We start from the raw sequence: 22,722 nt of genomic DNA, 5'->3' as shown, positions 1-22,722 counted from the left end.
TGTTTTCTGTCTCAAACTTCTTTGATCTAGCAATATGTTTACAAGATTCTTCTACGTGACGACATGGATTAGTGCTTAATTTTTATTACCAAGTAAATACCCCATTTTACATTGTGTTTTTCTTGTCACTGGTGGATAGACATCTCTTTTGCCTGTTATGAATGGTGGGGCTATGAGTATTTATACACAAGATGTTTCCAATTCTGTTTGGCATATACCTAGGAGTAAGGTTATTGGATGGTGTGAAAAGTCTATGTTTAACCCTCTGAAATCTTCCAGCTAGTATTCCAAGCAGCTCACTATTTTACAATCAGCAACATGAGACAGTTCTAATATCTATATTCTCACCCATATGTTATTGTGTTTTTATTGTAGACACCCTCATGGATGTGAATGACTATTTCATCAGGGTTTTGAGTTGCATTTTCACTATGGCTAACAGAGCAGGCCTGCTTTCATGTGTTTACTAGACACTGTATAATAATCTCTTGAGAAATGTTTACTTAGCACCTTTGCTCATTTTTAACTGAGTTATTTGCCTACTTACTTTCAAGTTACAAGGATTTCTGTCTTCTGGCTGGAGAGATGGCTCCACGGTTAAGAGTGTGTACTGCTCTTGCAGAGGGCTGGAGTTTAGTTCCCAGCACCTACTGTGGGTGACTCACAGCAGTCTACAACTCCAGCTCCAGGGGATCTGATACTATCACTCACGTACACATACCTGTCCCTTCAACATGTCCCCCAAAACATACAGGCATATTTACAATAAATACAGATCAAAAAGAAAATAATGTATTTTAAAAAGCTGAGCATGGTGACAAATGTCTATAATCCAGTGAGTGACAGAGGGTGAGTGACAGAGGGGTCAGAAAGATCTGTCACCTCTGATTGTGAATCTTTTCTGTCGACACCCTCCCATTCTCAAGTCTGTGAATAAAATGGTTTGACACCTCCCTCAATATAGTATATAAGATGAAGAGCAACTGAGGAAGACACTGGACATTGACTTTTGGCCCCCACAAACACACACATGCACACATACATGAACATGTACACATACAAAACCTTATTTTAAATAAACATCTCATTAAATATTATTTGTATTTTCTCTCATTCTAAGGGTTGCCTAAGCAAGTATTTCATGTCCTCTATATAACACAAAAGTTTTAGTTGCCCCCCTTTTTTTTTTATCTTTAACTAGGGGTTGAGTTCAGGATCACATGCTAGGTGAGCACTTTACCACTTTACTTCCGATCTTCTTCTAAGAGTGTTGGAGTTCCAGCTCTAACATTCAGCAAACCTTTCAACTTAGATCTGCCTTTGTGGTGTCGGGGTTCAAACATTGGCATGGCCTCAGTGATGTCAGTGGTGGGCACTTGACCACAGGAGCTGTAACTCCAGCCTGCCACTTCAACTCTTGTGTCCAGGCAAGCTCCAGCCTCTCAAGCAGCTGGACTGCAGTGCATGCTCTTCTGCTTGGTTTTAGGTTTTACATAGACTTCTGTGATCCACTTTGGGTTAGTGTCTGTGTATGGTATGCAGAAGGCATCCAAATGTATTCCTCTGCATACAGCTATCTAACATTTATTCAAGGAGAAGATTATTTTTCCATACTGAGATGTCTTGGCATTCATACTCAAAAAAATCAAACACAGATATCAAGGTTTATTTCTGGACTCTTAATTCCATCCGCCTCTGTGTCCATTCTCAAGACTCAATTCTCAGTATCAAATTGACTTGATTACTACAGTTTAGTAATTGCACTGTTTTATACTGCATTTAAAATTTACTTTGATGCCAGGTGGTAGTGGTGCACACCTTTAATTGCAGCATTAGGAGGCAGAGGCAGGCAGATCTCTGTGAGTTCAAAGCCAGCCTGGTCTACAGAGCAAGCTCCAGGAGAAAGGGCTATACAAGGAAACCCTGTCTTGAAAAATCAAAAAAAAAAAAAAAAGCCATTTTGACATAAACTGTGCTTACAAATAAAGACAATATGTTAAAGAGGAGTGATTTTAACACAAACTATCAAATTACTTAAATTTGGAAATTTTACACATTCTCTAATAGAAGTAAGATTTCCCCTCTCGTTATCAAGCACAGAGACTGACAGAAATTCTCCTCCTGTCCCCCTCAATTCCACACCCTTAGGCTACAGTACTAAGTTTTATCAAGTTCAACTGTATTTGTAAACAGTGATCCACAGTTAAATGGCTGCTCACTGTTTTACTTCCATTTCACCTAAGAAAGTGAAATGTTTGAATGAAAGTTTACTTATCTATCAATACAAATGAAATTGTTAACTACCCGTAGAGAACTTCATGTTCTATAGAGCACTAAGACCCTGCTTTACCTGAGTCTCATAAACACCAGGAGAGGCTGACAGAGTCATCAAGGCTTGGGATGCCCAGGAGCCACCACAATGTGGCATAACCATACTTCCAAGTATTGCTTTATAAAACATGTCCGCTATATGGTAAGATCTCATTTAAAGCATAAAACAGTGCTGAGCTTCCATGGAAGGAGCACCAGGCTGACATCAACTAACCAGTTTCTGGATTTACACTAGTCAGTGGCCCTGTTTGACTGACAGTTTTAGAGACAGATCTCACTGTTCACTCTGCAGCTTTGCAGGCCTTGGATTCACAGAGACCTACACCTCCATGCTGGGATCAAGGACATGCACACCATACCTACCATCTTCTGACTGCTGCTCCCCTTACCAGTGTTCCTATCCCCCAAAACCATTTTAGCCCCTCAGTATTTCTGAATGATACACACATAAAAACACATTTAGAATTGGCAAAAAGAGAAGACTGTTCAATAATAATACCAGAATTTTGACAAACACATGAAAACATACTCATTAGTTATCCTGAAAATGCAACTGAAATTCAATGGCATACACTACATTCCCACTAGTGTGGTGATGTTTTATTTGTGCTGAAATGTGATATTTTATTTGTATGTTAATAAATAAAGTTTGCTTGGAGATCAGAGGTCATAGTGAGCCACAAACAGAAGTCAGGCGGTGGTGGCACATGCCCTTAATCTGATCACATGGCAGGCAGAGTCTGTGTGTTCAAGGACACAGCTGAGCGTGGTGACACATGCCTTTAATCCCAGTATCAACCATAGAGACTTTGAGGTCTGTATAGACAGGCAGTGACGAGGAAGTCATGTGACTGGGCTTACAGCCAATGAGAAGGCAGAACAGGAAGGCAATAAAGGTGCAGGTTAGACAGGAAGAGGTTCTCTTGGGAAGCTACGGTGGTATGGTGAGCTAAGGTTAGTCGGCGGCTATTGCTCTGATCTCTATGGCTTGCACCACTGTATTTGGCTCTGTGTTTCTTATTTAATAAGATTGTTTAGAAATTCGTCTATAATTGGCACCCAATGTGGCAAGAATGTCTTTAAACCATTGGTGGCCTTACAGCCTTACATCATTGGTGGGGATAGTAAATGGAACATCCACTCTTTAAAGCAACCTGACAGGCTCTTGACAGTTAAATAGCGTCAACCAGGTCTCCTGGTGCAGGCCTACAATCCTAGATAGTGCAAGGCTGAAGTAGGAGGAGAACCAGGTCAAGGCTTGCCTGTGACACAGAGAGTTCAACGCCAGCCTAGATAACTTTGTAATAAAATGCTTGCCTAGCTGCTCAAGGCCCTGGACCTGATCCTCAGAACATTACAAAGAGGCAAACATTTTCAATCCCTGCCTCTGCAAAAAAGAAAAATATACTATACAGCCTAAGCAATTTCAGCCCTACAGAGAAAAACACAGAACCACATAAATATTATCAAGTTTGTAACTGAATACAAAACATTTCCACAATGTTCAGTAATAAAGCTGAATGAACTATTGTTTACTTGTTTGAGACAGAGTCTCATTCTGTAGTGCAGGCTGGCCTGGAACTGTGTGGACCAGGCTGGCCTTGCCTCTTCAGTGTTGGGATACAGTGTGCAACTACGTCTAGCTGAATAACTACTGATCCATGCCACAACATAAATCAACCTAAAAACACTATGCCAGGTGAAAAAGCCAATCATAAAAGACCACACAGAGTCTGTTCATAGGTTACCGGAAAACGTAAATCTCGAGAAATCAAAACAGAATAGTCATTGCCAGGGACTCAAGAGGGGAGCATTTACAAGGGAACTCTGGGGAATTATAGACAATTCCAAATCTAGACTGTGATTATGGTTGAATAACTTCTTAAATACACTACAAATGGGGCTGGGAGTTTAAAAAAGCAATTGTTTAATATATCTGAGACCCTGGTTTGATTCTCTGTCTTTGTTCATGACTTAGTTATACACATGCAATGGTAAATTAATTACATAACTCAATAAAGCTGTTATTTTCAATTATATTTTGTTTACTGAAGGGGGTAGAAGCCAGAGAAGAACTTGTTTTCTGCAAGAGTTAGTAGTCTTCTGTCACATGGGTCCCAGGGATTGAACTAGGATCATCAGGCTTGGCAGCAAGTGCTTTCCCATGAGCCACATTACCAGTCAGTAAAACTGCTTGTAAAAAAGCCACCCACGACCTCGTTTCTCTTGAAAACTAGAGCATGACCTACCTGTGTCTGTGCCCTTCATCATCTCCTACACTCAACTTCTGGCCTCCACAAAGTAACCATGACCCTGAATTTAGTGTTTATCACCTCCACCTTTTTTGTTATTAGGTAAACAGCACACAACAATATAACTTCATTCTGTTTGTTTCATTTCACCTGTATACTTCTTGACTTAGGTATTTTTTGCAATAGGGACACCATGGCCTAATCTGCATGAGGCCTGACATTACAGCTGCTGATCTCTCAAGTCTCTTCTAATCTAGAACATACCCCTTTCTACAACCCACTTTTTCTTCACACATTCTTATTGGAGAGACCAGGTGAGTTGTTAGACAAAAATCCATTCCCCAGATTTGCTGGGAATCAACCTAGGGCCTTATTCACAGCAGGCAAATGCTCCACCATCAGCAGCATCTCCAGCTGCTTAACTGCTTCCTTTAGGATTCATTTCACTTGCACATCCGAGCCCGGAACCTCATGTAGCATAGACAGCCCTCTTAAGGCTTGACTTATATTTAGGTTAAGCACTGTTTTTGAGCACACACAAAACTTTAAAGGATAGTTTTGCTTATCCTTAAGTTATATCATACTTCATAAACCTCTGTGTGATTACTCTAAAATAAGTATTCTACTAAAGATAAACATCTGGATTTATTCTAGTCTTTTCTTGGGTAAGATGAAGGGTAGGCCTGGTTATCACACACACAAATACCAACATTAATGTACATGGTTCCCAGGTGGTCACATATGTAAGCTTCTCTAGAGCAGGTATACCTGTGATAGCCGCACAATCTTATCTTGTGTATGTTTGAGTGCTTCTGTACATGTGTGCAGAGGTCAGAACTAGACACGAGGCACCCTTCTTTGTCACTTCCCACCGATTCCTTAAGGCAGGATCTCTCTCTGATCTGGCGTTTGTATTGACTCACAGGCCCCAGTAATCCTCCCACTTCTGCCCCTCTCGGAGCTGGGGCTACAGGATAAGTGCGATCCTCAGCCTCTGACATCTGAGCTCAGGCCTTCACAACTACACCACAACACCGCACTACTGAGCATCTCTCCAGCCCAACATTTTCTGATTTCTAAGGGTTCCACATAACCTCTTACATCCATCTTTATAATTAAAGATATCTCTTTTTTTTTTTTTTTTTTTTTTTTTTCCGAGACAGGGTTTCTCTGTGTAGCTTTGGAGCCCTGCCCTGGAACTCGCTCTGTAGACCAGGCTGGCCTCGAACTCACAGAGATCCACCCACCTCTGCCCGAGTGTTGGGATTAAAGGCGTGCGCCACCACCGCCTGGCTAAACATCTTAATGCACTGCAATACACAATCTTCACAACGGTCCATCTAAACATGCTGCCCCACTAGTCAAGTATTTGTAATGTATTCCAAGAAGCAGCCACCAGTGGTGTTCCTCAAATGAACTACCACAGACGACACTAGTTGGCTCTTCCCTTCTACCAATGGTCTCAAGGATCAGATTCGGGTTGTAAGCTTGACAGCAAGCACCTTCATGTGCTGAGCCATCTTGCTAGCCTTTTGGTTGTTTTGTCTTTTTTTTTTTTTTTTTCTGGATTTTTCTGTTGTTTTGGCTTTTAGTCACAGGATCTTGCTATATTTTTGCTATATCGTTGTTATATTTTTGGCCTTGAGCCAAAAATCTCCTGCCTTTGCCTTCCAAGTGTGAGATTTGTAAATATGTGTCACCATACCTAGAAGGGTAAGCATTTTTAAAGGTTTTTTTTTTGTGTGCCACATTTAGGGTGGCATGTGTGCCAGAACACATGCAGAGATCAGACAACAAGCTGTAACGGTCAGTTCTCCTCCACCAGGTGGGTCCACAAAGGTGGACAGCATGTAAGGAACAACATCTGCACTTGTTTCCTGGCCTCCACACACAACCATGCACACACACCTGTGCAGACACATGCCTTCCCCAGTACAAAAGAATGAACGCACTACAAACACAAAAATTAGCACAGGGCAGTGGTGGCACACGCCTTTAATCCCAGCACTTGGGAGGCGGAGGCAGGTGGATCTCTGTGAGTTCAAGGCCAGCCTGGTCTACGGAGTGAGTTCCAGAAGAGTCAGAGCTACATAGAGAAACCTTGTCTCAAATAATAATAATAATAATAATAATAATAATAATAATAATAATAATAATACAAAAATTAAAATACAGATTTGGAGATTAAATCACTCCTTTGAGTTTAAACCTTATAAACAGACGTAATTAGGATAGTGATGCCAAACGGAACTGTAGCTTATGCAAATAATCACTTTCACTCTACTGTGTTTACGTCCTCATAATACCAACACACAGTGAGTTTAGTCAAGACAAACCTTTCAGTGGCCGTGTCTCTAGAAAAAGACTTACTGTTAGTCATTATAGTACTATTCTTCAGTGTTTTCTAGACTACAGGACAATCATAGTAAAACTTACCTCTGCCTTTTTACTAATATGATCTGTAAATGAAAAAAGAAAAGAAAAGTTTTACTGGAAAGAATTAACAAATACAAATATTTTAACATGTAAAAAACCAAAATATCCAAAAGAATGTTAAAATTGTAAGAGGTGCAAACAGAATGTTCTAAGACTCACATCTGATTTACTTTCAGGCTTAGGATGTTAATTCTAGCACAAACTGGCTAGTTTGTTCAGCTCAGGGACTATATCTTATACCCTAGTAGACACCACCACATGGAGGGATGTTATTAGATTTTAAGCATGTGAGTTTTATATATAACTCAGTTATCTGGTTTCATTTATTTTTCAGGGGACAGAAATTTGAAGAGATACATCTATGTCCAAAATCAAATCACAAAGGACTATTAACTGAAAATGTTCCGATTACTGTCTTTGTTGAATGAAATAAAAAATATGATAGCAATTTATGTCCTTGAAAGCTATTGGCTATATTATTTTTAAGACATAGTGATTTAATTGCACTGTAATAAAACCCTTAGCATAGTTATATACATATTTATAGATGTGTATTTATAAAATTTAACGATGGAACAGTAACAAATTATAGATGAAACAAACCATGGACAAGAAACTCCCACAAAGCCCTTCTAGGCAGGAGTGACCGAGAGCAGGAAGAGGGAACAGTCAAACTAAATAAAGTACAAGCAGGACTAACCACTGCATTTAAGTCAGGGTGATCAGGATGTCTAGTTACTTAACAATGTTCTTGTATACAAACAATTATCCCCTCTCAAAGAAGAACCTGACAAAATTCTTTTTTTTTTTTTTTTTTAAAACAGGGTTTCTCTGTGTAGACAGGGTTTCTCTGTGTAGCCCTGGCTGTTCTGGAACTCACTTGTAGACCAAGTTGGCCTTGAACTCAGAGATATGCCTGCCTCTGCCTCCCGAGTGCTGGGATTAAAAGGCATGTGCCACTACAGTCCCAGACTAGCTTTTTTATGATCAACAATTTGAAAGTTGGCCTCATTTTCTATACATCATTTGTTCATCAGAACAGTATAAAACATAGTCAATATCAAAGTGTTAATTCACATCAAATTACCTAATGATTGTTCTTCTGGTATGTCCTACTTAGTAATATAATGCCATAATCCAAAGAAAAATCACAACTGTGATAATCATACCTTGTAAAAAGCATGTAGCTTACCTTTGCTATACTCTCAATGCAGCTAATAAGTTTGCTTACAATTTGAAAAATCCAACACATAGAAAATAAATTAGAGTTTTAAAAAACTATTTTGGATATGTATTTTGTCTCATGAACTTCCAATTCATCATTCAGTTAAGGATGAAATGGAACTTCTTGCCTTCCTGCCTCCATCTCTTCAATGCTAGTATCACAGGCACATGCTACAGAGCTCTGTGTATGTGGTGCTAGGGATCAAATTCAGAGCTTCTTGCATGGTAGACAAGGCCACTACCAAGTGAGCTGCATCCTCAGCCCCTATTAAGTATGCTTCTGCCTAAATTTTAATGCAATTCTTTTTTTAAAAAAATTTGGGCTCGAGAGATGGCCCAGTGATTAAGAGCACTGGTTGCTCTTGCAGAGGACCTGGGTTAGATTCCCAGCATCCACATAGTGGCTCATAGCCACCTGTGACTCCTATTCCAGAGTATCTAATACCCTTTTCTGACCTCCACAGGGACCAGGCACACATGTGGAGAACAGATATATATTCAGGCAAAACAATTTTACAATAGAAATAAAGACATAAATTTTTAAAAATTTACAAAATTAAAAAATTTATTATCTTACTCTACGTGCACGGGTGTTTTGCTGGCATGTATGTCTGTATACCATGTCTGAGTGGTGCTCAAGGAGGCCAGAAGAGGGCACCGTTTCCCCAGAACTATCTAACACAGTTGTGGGTGCTGCCTTACCTGCCCTTAACTGCTGAGCTTCTCCATAGACCCAACATTTACTATATAAAAAATTCTTCTTGGTAAACTTGGCTGTTTTACTTTAATGTGTATGTTTCATCCCTAAACCAAGTGACTTACTTAGACTACAGAAAAACTTTCTTCCTTTTTATGATTGGTGTGTGTGTGTGTGTGTGTGTGTGTTTGTGAGAGAGAGAGAGGAGAGAGAGAGAGAGAGAGAGAGAGAGAGAGAGAGAGAGAGAGAGAGAGAGAGAGAGAGAACACTACAGCAATAATCTTTTATTTGTTTTGTTTGAAAGGTCTTGTAATGCAGCCCAAACTGGCCTGGAACTTATGATCTTCCTGCCTCAGCCTCTCACATTCTGGGATTACAGGCATGTACTACCACAGTTAGAAATATTGTATTTAATTCCTCAAAAAGTAGAAATGTCAAATTTTACTTTTAGTTGGTTTTAGAAAAGGGACAAATTCAGAAATACAACAAGGTCAATTTTTACTAAGTTTTACAGAGTCTTACTGACTTGTCTAATTTTTAAGCCCTCAAATAGTTATTTCTAAACAGATTTCTGCTTTAAATTTTTCTCACTGTAAAATTCATGTTGAAATGTAACTGTCATTGGAAAATTTTTAAGCAACGGGGCTTTGATTTTAGCCTCTGCCCTCTTGAGAAACAAACTGACACCCGCCATGAACAGTTCACAAACTAACGTCTGCCATGAACAGTTGAGGCTCTGGAAACACTGCACTTTGTGTTCTAACTTTCACCAAAAGTATGGAAAGATGGTGGGTGTCTGTGAGACCAGGAGTTTGGGTGCAAAATGGCTATGATAAAAAAAGTGCCGAGAGAAATAAAAAAGCAATAGAAAATAGAAAGGAGGCCACGTGTGATTTTTTTCCAAAAGAAAGCCTGCGGGACACCCAAGCACACTAAGCAGGACACACTAAGATGGCCCCTGTCGGGAAGCACAGTGAAGGACACATGGTCCAGCGAGAGCCTCAGAAGAAATGTGTGCACTGCCAGAACCCCAAAGGAGACCTCGAGCATGTGCTACAACAGGTAGTAGGGACAGTGCACGGCTCCCCTTCCCATGCTAGTGCCCAGAGAGCAGGTGATATGCCCCAAAGCCAGGGACTGTGGGGCTGGAATTCAGCCACCTGAATCCACCACACAGGGTGAGCTCCACAGCAGGGCTCCTAAGGAGAAAGCGCGAGGGAGGAGGAGGTCAGCACATCTACACCATCCACCTTTTAAGGAACTGCCCTCCATCATAAACCCAAAAGAAGTCTCAGGGAAATTAACGGGAAGCAATGGAGAGCGCAGGAGACTAACCCTGAAGGTCACACACATTCCAGTAGTTGCACAAACACAACAGAGACACTCAAAACTACAACAGAAAATTCCCTGTGGACACCACCACAAGCTGATAGCTTCTTGGTATCAGAGAACAAGGATGACCAGGTTCCTGACTTGCCAAAAATACCTCAGAGCCCCACTTTAAAATCCAACCACTGAAGAAAATCCAAACAAAGAGATAAAGACTTTAAGATGTATGTAAGAAAATGATTCAATCAATTCAACAGCTAGACAAGAAAGTTACCAAGTGGATGAAACAATCAGTAACTTGGAGGAAAAATTCCCTAGAGGGCAGAGGGAGACTCCTACAGTTCTGGAAGGCCCACGAGGCCTGTGTCTGAGGCTACCCAGCGGCACAGATGACTCAGACAGAGCTGCCTGCAGGCTGGACAGTGATATTCAGGGTGCGTGCAGTGTTTATGAGCTGCCACCCAGGCTGAGATGGCTTTTGATGATGCACCTGTGTCCTCTAGGTGACCTCTCTCCTGTGCTTCTGTAGGAAAGCCCCATTAATTCATTGGTTGGGCAGGCTAGACTTGCAGGCAGCTGTCTTTGGTCTGTATTGGTGTACCTCCTGGGTGAACAAACACTTGTCCTCATCTCTCAGGAAGTCACACAGCACCTTCTCTCTGGCCCTTTTGTCTTCTACCGTTTGAGCAGCAGGCATTCCCCTGACAGATTCCGGCACCTCCAGAACCGTGAGCCAGTGCATTTCTGTTTGTTGGGAATTACCTACTACAGCAGTACAAAATTAACAGGCTTACATTTTTATACTTTACATGGTAAACAAACCAAACCAAAATCAGAAAAGTACTCCTAACTATGAAAAAGACTCAGTTGGTAGACTCTTGGCCAGCACAACCAAACTTCCAGGTCTGACCCCCAGCACCACATAAACTAGACATGGTAATGCACGGCCTGTGACCTTGAGGCAGAGGCAGGAGGACCCTGGCTACACAGTGAGTATGGAGTCATCCTGGGGAACAAGAGTCCAGACCTGAGAGACAAAGAACACACTGAAGCGGCTCTGGTGTGGCCGGGGTTGCACATACTTTACCTTCACACTGAAAATCTTTTAGTGATACTGTGAGAGGTTTGTCTTTTCCCTGCTGGTTCTTTCTTTTATCTTTTTTATTAATAACTTTTGACTGAGTTGAAGCGTTTTCAGCATTTTCATAATCCTAAAAAGAATTACCAACAGTAATTAAGTTTGGTTCATAAAGCACAACACCAACTCCTCAATATGTCTCTTAATGTTTTATTTTTAAAGATTAAAGGCAAATAAACAACTGAAAACCCAGGTCAGCCAAGCTGTTTGAAAATTCCTATTTAGTTAGTGTTCACCTTCTCAACGGAAAACACTGAAGTAAAATGATCAAAATTGGTATACAAGCCTCCCCCACTGCCAACTTCTTATTCTTTCCTTCAGGACTAAATTTAAGAGAATAATCTACAATTTCCAATCTCATACCCTGAAATGGGGATTGTGTTGTTCTCTGACACTAACATTAAGATCTGCTTCCTCTTAATTTACAAATCTGAAAGACATTTTTTTAATCAACTCATGTTTTTAAAAAAATATTTTTATTTTACATGTATGGGTGTTTTGCCTAAATTTATGTCTGGTGCCCAAGGAGGTCAGAGAGGGCACTGGATCCCTTAGAATTGGTGGTTGTGAGCTCTTACATGGGTGCTGGGAATGGAACACTGGTCCTCTGAAAGACCAGCCAGTCCTCTTAACCACTGAGCCAGCCCCTAACTCCATACATTTTTTAAAAAAGTTTTTTCCATACATTTGTAATGCCTCAGGTCTCCATTGCTGCCTTCTTTTCCCAACCCTCCTCATAAGAACATAGCTGTTATCCTTAACCTATTCTTACATGCTCTTCAATATCCAAGTTTCCACTTTTATACTAATGATTTCTCTATGTACAGACAGCAGCTGCAGTGCTCAGCACACTCTGCCACACTGTGTTTATTTTTCAATCAACAACCCTGGCTTCCACTTGATGCTCTACAGCGTGCTTGGCTATGCCACCCTCTACACGGCCATCAGCTATAGGCCATTCTTAGATGCAAATGAGCCATTCAGTTGGTTACCAGGTCTTGCTGAGTTCATCTCCTAAGGATCTCTTTGCCCTTTGTATTTCTGTCATTCCCTTTCTCTTCTCTGGCTTGGACAATGATGGTCTCTAATTTCACTTTCTGTAATACTGATCACATTATCTTTCTGAAATAAAACCTAAAATCAATCTGGAAGTTAAAATAGCAGTATCTTAGGAGAAGGCAAGCCCACCTGTGTTCTGACACCCTGTCTTCCTTCCATACTGAAGCTTTCCTAGGTCACTCAATTAGTCTCTTATACCCAATTAGTCTCTCACATGTGATCTGTTGTGTATTTTTGTACATCTTCCCCAAGAGTGCCTACCTCTCTCTGGTCTGCTTTGCAAAAACAGCTAATACATTAAGTAAGACTTTAAAAAAATCTTTTTTGAAAAATCCCATCCTCATCAAAGGCTGAGAAGCTGTGGATGCTGAACCTTCACTGTGCTAAGAACAGGTACCTCTCAGCACTAACAGGATGATCATTTGCATGCCTCTTGCACTGAGCTCAAGGGCTGAAACTGTCTTTATCTCTACATCCTAGGCAGCACATTCTGGCTATTTAATAAGCACCCAGTGAGTAAGTAATAGAAAAGGACAGAAGATAGCACCTCTAATTTTCTTTCTTTTCTGTAGCCCAAGCTGGCCCAATGCTGTGGCAATCCTCCTGTCTTTGCCTTATCAGTGCTGGGACTATAGATGTGAGCCAACGCATGGCCCAAACTCATTATTTGTTATACAAACTCACAGTAAGAATAATCATGGCGCGGGGGAGGGGTGAGTAGAGATGATCAGTTGGTGTTTGCTGTGCAAGCCTGAGGCCTGGAGTTCAATCCCTAGTCTCACGGAAAATAAAGACACCTGGTGCAGTAGTGAGTCCTGTGACCCCAGTGCTGGGCACGGGGCAGAGAGGAGGACCACAGGCTTGCTGGCCAGCCCATCTAGCGGAGTCTGTGAGCTCTAGCTTCAGGAGAGACCCTGTCCAGAGAGAAGACTGAAGAAGACACCCAATGCAGATTTCTGGCCTCCCCACACCTTGTGTATGGGCACCAACATACACACATGTGCCCGCATGCATGCAGGCACGTGAACACACACACACACACACACACACACACACACACACACACACACACACACTATTACGGTTATTTGGTTGAAATACTGACTTATAAACTATGAATACACTAACACAATTACATAAAACTAAAAAGTAGCACTTCCATTCTCTTCGAGTCATTATTGTCTAACAAAAATTAATGCTTTGGGGTACTAGGCCTATGAATTTAGCAAGAAAACTGGCTGGGATCATGACATTTTATCAACACCATTTGCTCCACTCCTGAACAGCTAATCATTTTAGCTTCAGAACAACATACAGCCGGGCGGTGGTGGTGCACGCCTTTAATCCCAGCACTTGGGAGGCAGAGCCAGGCGGATCTCTGTGAGTTCGAGGCCAGCCTGGGCTACCAAGTGAGTTCCAGGAAAGGCGCAAAGCTACACAGAGAAACCCTGTCTCAAAAAAAAAAAAAAAAAAAAAAAAAAACCAGAACAACATACATCCAACAACTAACTAATCATTACTGTATGGTAATAGTCTATAAGTTAAAATCCTATGCATTAATTCAGAAATAAAGAAGGACCTTGCCAAGCATAATCTCTAAGTCCATTTAAATGGCTAAATCACAGTCAAGTGTGTTGTATTCACTTTTATACTAGCTTCATTTTTATCTAAGTGGACATCTAACCATTTTGGTTATAATCATTCTTTTGTTTTCTCTTTAAAAAATATATATTTTTATGTGTATGGGTATTTTGGCTGCAAGTGTGTTTACCACTATGTGTGTGTATGTAGTGCCTCTGAAGAGCAGAAGAGGGTGTCAGATCCCCTGGGCCTGAAGCTGCAGGTAAGCTGCCTTGTGGGTGCTAAGAATTGAAACCTGAGTCCTCTGGAAGAGCAGCCGGTGCTCTTAAGCACTGAGCCATCTCTCCAGCCCTGATTTTGGTCACAATCATTTTCAATTATTTAGCATACAAGGAATAAGGACATGGAAAATAAAGCACACAGGATACATAGACCACCAGACTGGCAAGTTTTATTTATGTATTTATTCTGTAGCAAAATCATCTGCTGTGAGTTTTAATTCCTCTCTTCCTTTCTCCTGGGATAGAGGTACCAGCGGACTGTAGCATGGCCAAAAGGGCTTTAATCATGAGAGGGGGCATTCTAATCAACCATTAAGTTATACCATGAATTAATCTAGCGAAGAACAGCAGAATTCTAATAAGTGTTAAGAATACGTTACATAAATCAAATCCCAAGTAAATATGGGAACTGGAAACCAACATCACTTTTCCCTTAGTATCCCTTTAATCAGGGACACATGCTGAGCTGAAGAACACAGTCTGGGAGGTGAGCTCTGTATCCTGCACGGCCATGCCTCTCAGGCAGGGAGCCTTTGAATGGATTCCCGTACACTGCAACACTCAGATTTCCTTAGATTTTTAAATCTCCTTTGGAGGAGGGAGCAATTGATGACCGGACAATATGTGGTAAGCCCACACGTGGCCTCTGAGCATCACTCCAAGCTCCCTAAACGTACTTACATTCAATGCTCATTTGAAATGAAAATAAATCATCTGGCATTAATTTCATTTCTTTTGCTTGCTTCATCTTGGTTGGAGAAACTTCACATTCCAAGTCATTAAACAAAGTATAGCTCATTTGTTTCTGTCCCTCAGAATCTGAGGAGGGAATCCTATCATGGATTTTTAAGGTAAACTTTATTTATTTATTTATTTTTTTGTAGTTCTAGGGAATGAATCCAGAGCCTAACACTAAGTTACATCCCAGCCCTAAATAAGAAATTTTATATAAGTTCAGGAAGGACTGACCTGAGCTTTACTACATAAAAAATTTTAAATGCTTACATTGGTAAATATATAAGTACCTGTTTGTGCTCTTCATATTCTAATTTGCTCAGCAACAATGCCTTCTCAAGATCAGCTTCAAACATTTCAGATGTCAGCTGAAACAAAAGTTTCAGAATAAACATAGTTTTATACCATACTCTCAAAATAACTATGATATATGATAATACATACAGGAAAAGAAAAAGAATGCACTTTAAATAAAAAGTTATCTGTTCTCCAAAGTTTAACCATGCTCTCCTAGGAACCCTGTATGTATAAAAGCATAACTCCTATCTTTGAAATGTCTATTTCCTCTTTCATTGTTGAGTACATATCTGTGTCTACATATGCTATAGATGTCTCCTACTTCTTCTCTCCAGAACCCCTTACTTCATCCTTTAAATACACTATTCTGATACTCCTCGATTCCCACCATTCTACCACACTACCACACGAACACCCAAGCTGAACCACCAGCAACAGGTCAGGGAGATGAGCCAGGGCTTCTCTGCTCTTCTAGGCATTATCTCAAGAAAGGTTTAACCACCTGACATCACCCCTGGAATGTGGTATCTGCTAGCTCTGGCCTCTGAGTGTGCCAGAACTTCTTAGTTTCCATCTTTCCTATGGCCTAAGTTTTCAGGTTTTACTCACTCCTCAATAAATTTTTGCCCAAGTTATTAAAAATTATTTATGTTGTATAAGTACCGCTCGGTGGCACACGCCTTTAATCTCAGCACTCGGGAGGCAGAGGCAGGCGGATCTCTGTGAGTTCGAGGCCAGCCTGGTCTCCAAAGTGAGTTCCAGGAAAGGCACAAAGCTACACAGAGAAACCCTGTCTCGAAAAACCAAAAAAAAAAAAAAAAAAAAATTATTTATGTTGCTTAATATTTAAAAATATATAGACTAAAATAGAAACCAATGTCAAGAGAGTAGAAGGGTACCTTGAAAACTAGAAAACTTAATATTGAATGCTACGAATTCACCTTTCTAAATGAAGTTACCCCTTTGAAAGTGTCTCATCTAATGCTATGCTGAGACAAAACCAGCAAAACAAATCGGCTTTGCACAGAAAAGCACTCATCTAACAGAAAAATATAGCGAGAATTCAAATGACAAGTGCAAGAATCTAAGTAAGCCCACAGTAAGCTACAATTAACTCAATTCAAATTAACTGTTATCAGAAAATAGCACTTTACAGTTTAATTATAGGAGCCCAGAAAGGTGTCTCAGTGGTTACAAGCACTGGCTACTCTTGCAGAGGACCCATTCCCAGCTCCTACATAGCTGCTCACGACCATCTGTAACTCCAGTTCCAGGGGATCCAACACCTGCTTCTGGTTTCTGCAAGCACTAGGCACACATGTGGTACACATATATACATGCAAGCAAAACTCCCATAAACAAACAAAACCCTAAATCATTATATTGATAATGAAAAATAATAAAGTAAAAATAGGATTTATGTGTTAGCCACATTAAAAAGAAAGTATAAACCAATTTCTACATCTAAGCTGAATAGTTCGTTCATGAATTAAAAATTTGATGATCTTAACAAAAAAAAGTAGCAAATCTTAGTTTATTCTGAACAAAGCTGGTTAACTGTCATTAAAATCCTATTTTTAACATTTAATTATGGAAAGAAAATTTGTGGTTATTTCTAATGTATCATATATTTGGGCTGATATCCCAATGAGCCAGACAGAAAAACAGGTTAGGAAGCTGGAAGTCTTGCAAGATATTGTGATTTTCCACATTAACTCACAGAATTTAAGTGCTAAGGTAGAGCATTCCGATAAAACAACAACAAAAAAATGAATTAAATCAATTTTTTTTAGATGGTTTCACTGTGTTGCTGTGGAATATTCCTTTACACTGTATAAGGATGTGTCACTGTGATTGGTTTAACAAAATACTAAACGGCCAACAGCTAGGCAGAAGGTGGAGCAGGGACTTCTGAACAGAGAGAGCTCTGGGAAGAAGAAAGGGGAGTCACTAGCCAGATGAGAGGAAGCAGGATGGGCAGTAGAGAATAAAGGTAACCGAGTCACATAGAAGAACAGATTTAAAAATATGAGTTAATTTACGTTATAAGAGCTAGTGGGACAACATAAGCTAAAGGCTGAGCTTTCATAATTAATAATAAATCTGTGTCTTTTTTTGTGAGCTGGTGACCCAAAGAAAAGCCAGACTACACTGCCTATCCTTAGCTGTCTCAGAACTCACTACACAGACCAGGTTTGTCTTGGCACAGAAATGAAAAAGTGAAAAACAAACAAACAAAAAAACAACAAAGAAAACAAAGCCATCGCTCTCCCTGGGATCTGAGTCTAGAACACCTGATCACTGTGCTGGCAAACATGGACAAGAAAGGGACCCAGCAGACTGTGTTCATGTTAGCACACTGCACGCATTTCTGAGTGACTCTCAGTCGTTGTCCTACATCACGGTCCAGTCACCTTTGGGCAATTGAGAGAAATTCCCTCTGGTGGAGACAATGTCAATTCTATGACTGCCCAACAGCACCTCACAATCTGGAAATGTCAATGCCATTAATGCATGGCTCCAGAGTAATAGTTGGTACTCATAAGCAGTGTTTGGACAATGCAAGATCCTAAAGAAAATACACTGAACACAGCTTGTGAAAGGAGCATACTGAAGCACTGGCGGCCTGTGTTAGCTTATCTTGCCCAAACAGGCTGGGCTGGAACTCAAGAGCTTCCTGACTCAGTTTCCCAAGTGGTTAGATGCTTGGATTACTTATAAGTACCACTACACCCAGCTTTCTCTACTTCCTTTAAAACTGGTAACATAAGAATGATAGAAAAATCCACTAAATGGACAAAACATGTTTGAAAATAATGCCTATTTTCCTATGGACCAAATTATAGTTTAATAAATATGCAAATAAACAATGTTCATTTCCTATGCATGCAGAGCTTGTGCGCATGCGTGTGCACCCCCACCCACACTTCCTCCCTTTCCTCCCTCGTGTGTGCTCTCATAATAAGCATTTAGAGACACAGAATAAAACACCATATAAACAGGTCAGCAGAACAAACATGCCTTCAACAATTCTGCACTGAAGTTAAAAAGGAACTCTCACCTCAAAGTCCTTATGTTTAATCAAAACTGTTACTAGACATTCTAACAGGAGACCTGTAGCCCTACAAATCTGGTTTTAAAAAATCTGAACAAGTGTTTTTTAACCACTGAGATACCTCTCCAGCCCTCAAATATCTGAAATAAATTAATTATATTTCTCTATGTTCCTAACACTCTTCTCATATGTAAACAGTAGATGAATTAAAAACAAAACAAAACAAAACACACACACACAAAAATACAGGGTTGTAGCTCAAGGGTAGAGCACATGCCTCGCATGCCCAAGGCCCTGGGTCTGATCCCCAGAACCCACAAACAAACAAAGAAGACACTCAACTGCTTCGCACTGACAGATCTAACACGGTATACACACTGGCCACCAGCTCTCAAAGCTGCACACAGGAAGCGTCCAAACCTAACTGCTCTCTAGAAGGCAGTGACGGGGACTCAGGTGAACTCAGGAAACAGCTGGGGCATTCCTTCTGCTGCCCCGGCCATACCTGCTCGTCTCTCTGTCTCCACTCTTGCCAGTTCTCTTCCCGAGACTCCTTCTGTGCTGGGTTTGGCAATGGAAGCTCATGTTGAACATTGCAAATGGCATGGGAGGATTTCTGGGGAATTTTCTTAAAAGCAAGATTCCTGAGCTATAAAATAAGCACAACATACATTAAATTCAATTAATTTTAATTTTAAAATATTTCTAGTCTAAGTACTCATATTAACTTTTAAAACTTAGATAAAAGTTATTTATGGATTTTATTTATCTTTACTTATAAATTTCTTAATTTGTTTACTACATAAAGTCTCACTATGCTCTATGCTGTCAGGCTGGCTCAAGTAACCCCATCAGCTCAGTCTCCTGACAAGCTGGGGCTCCATGCATGGGCTGCCTCCTTTTAAGACTTCTCTGTTTTAACTTAAGATCTTGAACACACAAGCTGCTCTGGTCAGGAGAAAACGCCTGTAAGTGTTTACTACATTTGAGGTAGTAAATGTTAAGGTAAAAAAGGTAGGTGTATGTTCACCAAGTAGCTCTGCTCCAGAGATGGGGCACAATGGGTGCCCCAGCGTGGCTTACATCGGTAGCTTAGGGAAACAGACAAAGAACTCTCTAACAGTACCTCATTTGCTTCACTCTGCTGCTGTTCCTTCTTTTTTCTTCGTTTCTCTCTCTTTTTTTCATTTGTGGTTGATTTGTTTCCCAAAGTTTGAGACTTCCCATTATTCCGGCCCTTGCCTTTTCCAGGCTCGGAATCAGAACCACTGCCACTATCAACTTGTAACAGGGCAAATCGAGAGGCAGTAGTGAGAACAGAGCTAAGGACTGCTGAAGCCATGGTTCAGAACAGTAACTCCTGTGGGCAAGGAGAAGAGGAAGCAGATGAGAAAACACACTGAAGAAAAATTATTCTAATGTCTAGAACAGCCAGACATATAAAATACATTTCTCCTAACATCAGATTTGGTAGTATTTGGATTTGTACCCAGAATTTCATTGTCATTAACATATTTTTTAACTTAAGTAAAAAAAAATTTAAGAAAATATGGGTTTTATTTATCTCACAGGTAACAATACAAAACTACAATCATACATGATGCTCATTCCCACATCTGGTTTTAGCATCCTTGGCTTTCCTTTTCTTTGAATGCTTGTGTGGTGTGTACACACTCATGGGAAAAATCCTAAATCACGATGGTCTGCTGTGGAAGAGGAGGAACAACACTTTTCATTATACACAAAGGCCCTTACTGCAGCTACATGTTTATCCTCAACTTCCAAGAAAACAAAAGAACATAAAAGAACATTCTTATATTCAAAATGCTGAAGTTTGATTATAAAGACTGAGGTCTTACAACTAATTTTAAAAAATAAAGAGCTTATATTCCCTCAACCATGGAATTCATGCCTAGTACTGTCAACTTTGGCCAAAGCCTATGGCTGATGCGGTCACAGGCCCTAGGGGGTACTTACTACGGTAGATTTGCTGAAAAGGCATGCCAAACCACCTTGACCAGTGCTGCTCTAAGCCTTGGCCAGGGAATCTTTTGTTTAGAATGGAGTGCAGTTAAAACAACTGGGGCCAGAAAAGGGCATTGTATCCCCTGAACCACTGCACAGATGGTCGTGAGCCACTGTGCATGTGGTGAAAACCAAACCTGGGTCCTCTGCAAGGGCAGTAAGTGCTCTTACCCACTGAACCACTTCTTTAGCCCGAAATACTAGCTTCAAACGACACTGTGTTCTCTTTCCCCTTCATCTAAATTCTTGGAAGTGTATGCTATACTGGCATGGGGTTGGCTCTATTAGCCAGGTTGATAGAATCTGAAGCCACAGTGAATTAAACCCTTAACAACCTGTGCTAGGCGTGTGGCTTGAACCAAAAGGTTGTGCCACTTTAGGCTCCTGGGATTTTCAAACTGTTACTGCAGTATAACCTAGCTTTATCATGACATATTTAAAGACATTTCCAGAAGAGGGCGCCAGATCTCATTATAGATGGTTGTGAGCCACCATGTGGTTGCTGGAAACTGAACTCAAGACCTCTGGAAGGGTAGCCAGTGCTCTTTACCTCTGAGCCCCTATGAGCAGATTCTAAGCAATGGCCTTAAACCTCAACACTGACATTTTCCCTCCTTTGCTAGCTAATAGCATGCCCTTTTAATAGCACAAAAATCTATCTACAAGGCCTTGCTTAGACAATGCAAACATATTCTGCCAATCAGAGCTTTGTCATCAGTTTAAAACACCTGAAGTTAGAAACTCTGATTAAATTTGAATTACTGAACTTATACAAATTCAGTATGTAGTGCCTGTCCTGCTAACTTACTGTTTTATTCCTCCTGATAACATCATTTTTAAAATGTGAATATATTTCTTCCATTAGCTCTATGTGAACACTCACAGGTCTCTTTCCAGTTTTAGATTAAAAGATGCCTTTTTCCTGTGTGTTGGAGATGCAGATGTCAAATAGTAGGGGTACTAAGCCAGGAGCTCAGCCTGGGAACCAGGGAGCCTCGTCGAGCCCAATGTGCTACTTAGTGTGAGCCCCAAGGCGGCCCTGCTGTCTTCCTCCTCTGTGAGGTGGGAACGACAGCGTCTGAATCAGGAGGTCAGTATGTGAACTCTGTACAGCGGCAGCATAAATCAAATGTCAGCATTTACTGCTATTACTTGACTGTAATGTCTATATGAGATAAATGCTCATAAATATCTATTCTAAAACACTTCTTGAAGAGGAGATAGGATCTGGCACAACTAAAATGTGACTAACACAATGATTCCACTACAAAGTATGTTCTGAAATTCGAACCAACATTTGCCCTATCTAGAAGCTAAGGCTTTAACCTTTGAAATGAAAGAAACAAGTTTTTAGGCATGAAGTAGAAATTAGGCAGTCAGCAAAGCTCCATCAAAGGCCTAATGAGTCCACTAGTGTAGCACAGAAGATAAGCATGGGTTTACCTGAGACCACAACTACAGCTGGGACTATGGGTTTTTTTTTTCTTTTTGGTTTTTCAAGACAGGGTTTCTCTGTACAGCCCTGGCTGCCCTGGAACTCATTCTGTAGCCCAGGCTGGCCTTGAACTCACAGAGATCCACCTGCCTCTGCCTCCCTAGTACTGGGGTTAAAGGCATGCACCACCTCGTCCACTGGGACTATGTCTGAAACACTGGACACACAGAAGTGTTTCCTGAATGAGTGAGAAAACAAAAGGCAAAGCACAAAGGGCCTGAGAAAGGCCAACAAGAACTGTTGACAAGACAAAGCATGCTCACTAAGAAGGCTGCACCACTGCAACAGCCTGAATGTCAGCACAGCATTAAAGGGGAGAGCGCAAAGGTGGAAATGCTCGTGAGCAACAGCCATTCCTCGTTTGCTCAGGTTCAAGGGTGCAAAAGGACAGGACAGTGGCAGTCACCTGAACAATAATATAATAAATTATTATAATATGCTAAATATTTAATATAGTAAATACAGTGAGGACAAAAAATTGTTCTACTTAGTCTTCAAAGCTAAAATTTCAGGGTTTATATGGTCCCTGTTCTTTTTGAAGACCAGGATTCTCTGGGTAATCCAGGCAATCTTAGAGGTTACTCTGAGGCCCATGTGGCCTCCAGGTGCTGGGATGATAGGTGTGTACCATGACATTGACTGAACCTAAGATAAACAGCTGGCATGTCTTCTATCTCAGCAGCCATGAGGAGATCTATATGCCATGGCAAAGGCAGAGTAACCAGTACTTCTAAAGTGACAGATGTAAATTTTAAATGAAAAAAGAGAATATCATTTAATATAAAAA

The 22,722-nt window shown here is 40.6% G+C and overlaps 1 protein-coding gene across 2 annotated transcripts in view; it reads right to left on the bottom strand.

Annotated features, from left to right (window-relative positions):
• Nucleotides 1–22,722, bottom strand: part of Gkap1 (G kinase anchoring protein 1) — a 37,219-nt gene that overhangs the window by 10,381 nt on the left and 4,116 nt on the right. For both annotated transcript variants that reach the window (XM_059262817.1, XM_059262818.1), the window contains exons 3-7: nt 19,542–19,775; nt 18,921–19,064; nt 15,354–15,431; nt 11,357–11,480; nt 7,020–7,042 (exon numbers count right to left, since the gene is read on the bottom strand). In XM_059262817.1, the coding sequence (XP_059118800.1) occupies nt 7,020–7,042; nt 11,357–11,480; nt 15,354–15,431; nt 18,921–19,064; nt 19,542–19,757 (585 nt within the window). In that variant the 5' untranslated portion in view covers nt 19,758–19,775. The remainder of the gene's footprint in view (nt 1–7,019; nt 7,043–11,356; nt 11,481–15,353; nt 15,432–18,920; nt 19,065–19,541; nt 19,776–22,722) is intronic.

Source organism: Peromyscus eremicus, chromosome 5 (genome assembly GCF_949786415.1).
Source record: "Peromyscus eremicus chromosome 5, PerEre_H2_v1, whole genome shotgun sequence".
Taxonomy (NCBI): domain Eukaryota; kingdom Metazoa; phylum Chordata; class Mammalia; order Rodentia; family Cricetidae; genus Peromyscus; species Peromyscus eremicus.
This window is presented reverse-complemented; position numbering and strand designations above follow the sequence as displayed.